The sequence below is a fragment of the Miscanthus floridulus genome, chromosome 14, assembly GCF_019320115.1.
Source record: "Miscanthus floridulus cultivar M001 chromosome 14, ASM1932011v1, whole genome shotgun sequence".
NCBI classification, from domain to species: domain Eukaryota; kingdom Viridiplantae; phylum Streptophyta; class Magnoliopsida; order Poales; family Poaceae; genus Miscanthus; species Miscanthus floridulus.
The window spans coordinates 60,022,526-60,029,976 of NC_089593.1; the positions used below are offsets into that span (position 1 = coordinate 60,022,526).

A 7,451-nucleotide genomic window follows, 5' to 3' on the forward strand; every position below is an offset into this window, starting at 1 on the left:
TGTTCCCAGAGAAACACTCGACTCCGACCCAAGTTTTTTTCACTGGGGAAGTTTCTTACCCGCCCGCACGTTCCCATGGACCCCGACGCCGCTCGCGTTCGGGTGCCGCCCTTCCCTGCTGTAACCGCCCACACCCTCCCTCCCTCGCCGCCGCTTCCGCCCACTTGCGCGACCGTACCGCTTCTCCTCCGGATGTGCGCCGTGTCTGCAATGTTCCTCACTGCGCTCCTCGCCCATGCCGGTCGCTCGGCCTGCTATCCGATGGAACATGGATCCTTGCCGCCGCTGGAGGAGGATTCGTGGCTTGACCCAGCGCCGTCCTTGCTGCTGCCATCATGGTATGTGGATTTGAACGCCTCCGCTCCGGTGCCAGTTTTTATCGAGCCAAAATTTCCCCCTGTAGCTGCCGCAACAACACCTTCTCTATTCCCCTCCGCGACGTCCTCCTCCTCTTCATTCCCGTGCGCCCCATGCCCCATATGCCGATTCTCCTCAGTCAGCGCCGACGGACGACCTCGCGCACGGGGAACCCGGCAGGTGGAGGCGACCTCGTGCACGAGAACCCGGCGGCCTAGGCTGAAGAAGCAAGGATCAAGATCAACAGTTGCCTATGGTAATCAGTAGAAACTTGATTTAATTAGCCTATGTTCTTTTGGCTGTGCGCTTTTGACACAACATGCGTTTTTTTTTCTGTCTGGATCTGATTTTCGAAACAATATGTTCTGGGGCATGAATTGTTCCTTTTGTTGTACTTGCTTCCAGTTCCAAACAATATGTCCTGTGCATAATTTTAGTCGCTCTAAACAATTAGTAAAATAAAAATTTAATTACACAGTCATTATTTATTTTGGATTGTGGAAAGCAATGTTCACTATATATTATTACTTGCAGACCTCCTGGATTGTAAGATAGCACCATGGTCTATATTATATTATGTTGTGAATATTTCTAACACAATATTATTGGTCTCAAACAGGTAATGCCATCGCCTCAGGAGAAGTCTCCTATTGCCATTTTGTTTTTAGAGTTGATTTCAAAGACCGGAAGGTATAATTATTAAATTTATATTTTATCAGCAAAGCTTTGTTATATATTTAACCTGGATATCTGACTATACCAGCTGTACATATTTTCATGATCTGGTTGAGGGATTAAAGACTCAGAGCAAGTGCTCTGTTGGCAGTACGAGAACGAACAAGAGGTATGGGTTCGCTTTTCACAGTGCGGACCTGATTGATTTGGCTGTCCTCTTTATCCAATGCCTGATACAATGGGCATAGGAGGAGGTGGCCGCATCAAATCCTAGCGCAGTGTCACAGGTGTTTGATCCCTTGACAATTCAACAGATTTGCTTTTCAGGCTGCACCTTTGTTTTATTTTGACATTAAAATTCATCCACATTATGTTAATGTGGTTAAAATTCTGGCAATGCCTTTTTGTATGTCTGATCCTTTCCATCGCGCATGAATGCCGCAAGCTCGGTGGAGTGGCCAACCGAGGGCCGAGGTCAAAGTCTAGGACGCGGGAGGAGTGGGCGGCAAGGACAGGGTACAGGAGGTCCGTGGTGAGCAAGTGGAGCCCCTCGAGGCAGAGCACCCAGAGCTCGCGTGCGGTGGCCGCGGCATCCAAGATGGAGGTGAATATATACGGGGCGCGCGGCATGGCAGCTAGAGGAGTAGATGGAGATGCTTGCCGGGGCCTGGAGGGGCCTCGCCTCCGCCTCATCGCCACATCCCCGGCAATGAGGCCTGTGCCACGGCCCCACCCCGGCCGGAGGCCGCGCCGCCGGGCCATGCCTCTGGCTGGAGGCCGTCTGGTCGCTCCCCCGGCTAGAGCCGATGCCGCCAACCGTGCCCCTGGCCAACGGCTAGAGGCGGCTCCACTGAGCGCACCCTGGCCGCTACCCAGGTTGGAGCCCGCGCCACTGCTCGGATTCTGTGCCGCCGGCCACGCCTCCGCCTCGTCGTCGATCTAGGGTTCCGCGACGTTGGGGGAATAGACAGACAAAGAAGAAACTCGATCGTTTTTTTAGATAGAGATGCTTGGTCTGGTACTCGGGTGAGATAGAAGGGAGAGATGCACAGGGTATTTCTGTCTCCTCCAATACAATATGAGAAAAGGGACCCACTTTTAACTGAGAAGTCTAACAAAATGGAGGGTAGTGTCGTATAGAGCGCTAAAATTCGAACACAGGGCAAGAATCTTTGAAGTTTTCAGAAGTGAGTTTCACAGGGCTATACAGTGAATTTTCTCATAAAAGAGGGTCGGTAAAAAAGGTACTTGTATCAGGTGAAAGGCCACGCTGGTAACCGACCAGTAGGCTTAAGGTCATCATCATGCTAAATATATAGTCTCCACTTGGCACTATTGTTTTTTTGTGGGCCAGTTGAGCCAACAAATTGGTAGTTAGATTTGTATTATTATTGACTCATATTGCAAATTGGTTCTTAGATTTATATTATTATTGACTCATATTGCACCATTGGTCGTTCTCTATCTACCTGCTACCAAAGGAACCGTGAAATAAACAAAAAGTCTATACTCAAGTGAAAAGTAAAATCAGATCCGGTTCTGCCCCCGGCCTCTAGCTTCATAACTACTGGATCCTAGTATAAAAAAATCATTCCCCGTCTCAATTGCCATCAGAGCTCTGTACGTTCGATCGATCGACCTCCTGCCATGTTTTGGCGTCTAAAGTGTTGCCGTCAACTCTACCGTGCGAGATCTGAGCTTCCAACTGCGCTTGCTTGCTCTTCGTGGCAATGGCAGCTGATGAAACGGGATGAATTATTGGAGGCGAGCACGAGGAGCTACTCATCCCGCCGTCGCGTGTACCACCCATGCAGCAGCGGAGCTGCGGGGGCGTGCCGTACCGTCGGTGACCGGGTGACGGTGCTGACCATCGACGGCGGCGGCATCCGGGGCCTCATCCCGGGCACCGTGCTCGCCTTCCTCGAGACCCAGCTGCAGAAGATCGACGGGCCGGAGGCGAGGCTGGCCGACTACTTTGACTACATCGCTGGGACGGGCACCGGCGGGCTCATCACGGCGATGCTGGCCGCGCCGGGGCCGGGAGAGCACAGGCGGCGCCCGCTCTTCGCCGCCAGGGACATCAACCCGTTCTACCTCGAGCACGGCCCGCGCATCTTCCCTCAGAAGTGGCGCAGCCTCGCTGCCTCGTGGTGGGGCCCCAAGTACGACGGCGCGTACCTCCGCGGCGTGGTCCGAGAAGTGCTGGGCGAGACGAGGGTCGGCAACACGCTCACCAACGTCGTCATCCCCACCTTCGACGTCAAGCTGCTTCAGCCGGTCATCTTCTCCACCTACGACGTACGTACGCAGTATACCACTCTGTAGCAGTCTCAGTTCAAGTTCAAGCCATGGCGTCAATAGTAGTGCGTTATTTGTGCAACGCAGGCCAAGTCCACGCCTATGAAGAACGCGCTGCTCTCCGACGTCTGCATCGGCACGTCGGCGGCTCCGACCTACCTCCCGGCGCACTACTTCCAGACCCAAGACGACGACGGAGGGAAGCGGGAGTACAACCTCATCGACGGCGGTGTCGCCGCCAACAATCCAGAATGCACGCAGCAACATTTATTTGATGGTTGCGTTCCAGGCCATCACAATCCATCGTACGCTTGCGGCTTGCAGACGATGGTTGCCATGACGATGATCACGGAGGAGGAGATCATCGCCAAGGAAAAGGCGGCGCATTTCCTGCTCAATACGCCGGAGGACGACTGCGGCCGGTTTCTGGTGCTGTCCATCGGCACCGGCCTGACGTCCGACGCGGGGCTGTACACCGCGGAGGCGTGCTCCAGGTGGGGCAACCTCGGGTGGCTGCGCAGCAAGGACAAGACGCCCACCATCGACATCTTCGTGGCCGCCAGCTCCGACCTCGTCGACATCCACGTCGCCGTCAAGTTCCAACTGCTTCGCAGCGAGAGGAACTACCTTCGCATCCAGGACAACAGCGCGCTCGGCGGCAGAGCAGCTGCCGTGGATGCGGCGACGCCGGAGAACATGCGGAACCTCGTCGCCGTCGGCGAGCGCGTGCTGGAGCAGCCGGTGTCGAGGGTCAACGTGGAGACCGGGATGTACGAGGAGGTAACGGGAGTGGGGACCAATGCTCAGGCGCTCGCCGTCCAGGCGAGGCAGCTCTCCGAGGAGAAGACGGCGAGGGACAAGAGGCCGAAGACTGGGCTAGCCGGTGGCAGTGTCGGGAGATGAGGAACGCCGGTGGCTCACAAAATCCATCGCAAGAAATTAGAGGGGCGCGACTTAGCACACGAGATTAATTAAATCCAGGATCATGTCAGAATAAATTTGGTATGCACATGTTGAACAAATTCAAGATTTTAATCTTTGGTTGAAGATAGTAGTAGCTTTTAATTTGCCGGCCTAGTAATCGTATTTCAAAATGCAACAAAGATTCTATATGTTAATAATTGACAAAAATTCATGCCCGGTCCTTCAACTTAGCGCGAGCTTTCATTAGGTCCCCCAACTTTTAAATTGCTATCTCTAGATTCAGGAACTTGGCTTCGGGTGTCATCCAGACCCAATCAGGTCCTAACCCGCTCTGCACGCTGACTATGTGTGGGGGTATGGCCCCCGGTATCCTTAAGACAAGACATAGGCCGCACCATCAGAGGTGGCCCAGCCCACAAGATCAAGGCATGCACAGCGCTGCTCGGCGTGCACCGCAAGACATTATATAGTAGCAAATAGGATACTTACCTTATAACCCTACCCCTCCATAGTATATAAGGAGAGGCAGGGGTCCCCTAGCAGACAAGATCTATCTACTACATCTCAATATAATACACCAAAGACACAGGACGTAGGGTATTACGTCGACCAGACGGCCCGAACCTGTCTAAATCGCTGTCTCTGCGCCTTGTGTCACCATCCGGTTCATGATTACGCGCACCCCCACCGATAAATCTACCATCGCGGGATACCCCTCGGTGGACTGCCGACGATATTCTGTCGACAGTTGGCGCGCCAGGTAGGGGTGTGCGCTTGATCCATGGCGAGCCAGATGGACCTCAAATCAACAGCGTGTTTTCGTCATCAATCTCGTGGAGATCTATGCCGGTCCACGACGCCGATTCATCGCTGCTACACCAGCCCCTGCGACAGCAGATCCGATCTCAGAACCACCTCCGAGGTCGCCTTCACCAATAACTCACCGCCCGCCAGGTGTTCGCTGTCAACGCCGACCAGATAACACCATACATCGTCAATCAGACTTTCTGTCTAAAGCTAAGTCATGCTTTAATATTCTTCTAAATATTCTTCAATCTCCGTATATCGTCATAATATTTCTTCGAGCTATTTTCTCCATGTTTGCTCTCCAAACGATTTTTCGAACCCCCAAACAGTCATGTTGATCCTCGGACGCCTCCAGAGACGGCCCTGTCTTCGGCTCCTCCCTACACGTGCATGAGCGTCTGCCCTCTGCGTTATGGGTGGTCGGTAGCGGTTCCTTGGTGACGCCTGTTCCTCCTACACGTGCATGGGCTCCGTGCTCGACGTTATGGACTATGGGCTAGCTAGGGATGGAGACTCAGCTACACACTAACTGGTCGGGCGGTTTATATTAAATATAAATAAATCTTCGCTCCAACTGATTGCCGAGCTACATACGCTATTTTTTCTCCGGAGTTCATTTATTTTTACATCATGTACTACCCATTCTACATGTTTATATTACAGGATCATCGTCCAGGTGATCAGACCACCTGGTGCTCGGACTTCTCCACCGATCAACTGGTTGGACCGCTTGGTTCATGGACTCCGTCGCCGACCAGTTGAACGGAGTGTTCGCCGGTCACTTCTACTCAATGCTCACTTCGCCGCCGACCAGTTGACCAGGCTGTTCGTCGCTCATGCTTTATCACCAGCTACGTCGGTTACTCCATGGCGCACGGATACTTCGTGCTCAAGGACTAAGTGGGCACACTTCACCGCATGGGTGTCGTTAGCTACGTCGGTGCTTGGACCTCGCCGCCTACGCTGGGGACTCCTCAGAGCTCGGACCTCATCGCCTACATCGAGGACTCCTCGGTGCTCGGACATCGCCAGCTTCGTCGAGGACTCCTCGGTGCTCAGACCTCGCTAGCTTCGCCTGGGACTCCTCGGTGCTCGAACATCGCCGCCTACACCGAGGACTCCTCGGTGCTCGGTCATTGCCAGCGATGCCGGGGACTCCTCGCTCCTCGGTGCTCGGTCATCGCCAGCGATGTCGGGGACTCCTTGGTGCTCGGTTATCACCAGCGATGCCGGGGACTCCTCGCTCCTCGGTGCTCGGTCATCGCCAGTGACGTCGGGACTCTTCGCTCCATGGGGCTCGGACATCGCCAGCGACGCCGGGGACTCCTCGCTCCTTGGTGCTCAGTCATCGCCGGTGATGCCGACGACTCCTCGCTCCTCGGTGCTCGGACATCGCCAGCTACGCCGGGGACTCCTCGCTCCTCGGTGTTCGGTCATCGTCAGCGACGCCGGGGACTGCTCGCTCCTCGGTGCTTGGACATTGCCAGCGACACCGGGGACTCCTCGCTCCTCGGTGCTCCATCATCGCCAGCGACACCGGGGACTCCTCGCTCCTCAGTGCTCGGTCATCGCCAGCGACGCGGGGGACTCCTCGCTCCTCGGTGCTCGGACATCGCCAACGACGCCGGGGACTCCTCGCTCCTCGGTGCTCGGTCATCACCAGCAACGCCAAAGACTCCTCGCTCCTCGGTGCTCGGACATCGCTAGCGACGTCGGGGACTCCTCGCCCCTCGGTGCTCGGACATCGCTAGCGACGCCGGGGACTCCTTGCTCCTCGGTGCTCGGACATCGCCAGCGACGTCGGGGACAACTCGCTCCTCGGTGCTCGGTCATCGCCAGCGACGCCGAAGACTCCTCGCTCCTCGGTGCTTGGTCATCGCCAGCGACGCCGGGGACTCCTCGCTCCTCGGCGCTCGGACATCGCCAACGATGCCGGGGACTCCTCGCTCCTTAGTGCTTGGACATCGCCAACGATGCCGGGGACTCCTCGGTGCTCGGACATCGCCAGCGACGCCGGGGACTCCTCGCTCCTCGGTGCACGAACATCGCCAGCAACGTCGGGGACTCCTCGCTCCTCGATGCTTGGACATCGCCAGCGACGCCGGGGACTCCTCGCTCCTCGGTGCTCGGTCATCGCCAGCGACGCCGGAGACTCCTCGCTCCTCAGTGCTCGGACATCGCCAACGACGCCGGGGACTCCTCGCTGCTCGGTGTTCGGTCATCGCCAACGACGCCGGGGACTCCTCGCTCCTCGGTGCTCGGACATTGCCAACGACGCCGGGGACTCCTCGCTCCTCGGTGCTCGGTCATCGCCAGCGACGCCGGGGACTCCTCGCTCCTCGGTGCTCGGTCATCGCCAACGACGTTGGGGACTCCTCGCTCCTCGGTGC

General features: G+C 56.1%; 1 protein-coding gene across 1 annotated transcript; it reads left to right on the forward strand.

Annotated features, from left to right (window-relative positions):
* Positions 1-2,772: 2,772 nt before the first annotated feature.
* LOC136503526 (patatin-like protein 1) lies at positions 2,773-4,233 on the forward strand. The gene is made up of 3 exons (XM_066498575.1): positions 2,773-3,330; positions 3,418-3,581; positions 3,657-4,233. Exons 1-3 carry the CDS (start codon positions 2,773-2,775, stop codon positions 4,231-4,233), a joined length of 1,299 nt encoding a protein of 432 aa, XP_066354672.1.
* The last annotated feature ends 3,218 nt before the right edge of the window (positions 4,234-7,451 follow it).

Bases quoted from the DNA above. Each gene is read 5' to 3' on its own strand.
- LOC136503526 (XM_066498575.1), top strand. From the start codon at position 2,773: ATGAAACGGGATGAATTATTGGAGGCGAGCACGAGGAGCTACTCATCC. The intron at 3,331-3,417 runs GTACGTACGCAG...TGTGCAACGCAG, and splicing joins TCATCTTCTCCACCTACGAC to GCCAAGTCCACGCCTATGAA. The intron at 3,582-3,656 runs ATGCACGCAGCA...CGGCTTGCAGAC, and splicing joins GTCGCCGCCAACAATCCAGA to GATGGTTGCCATGACGATGA.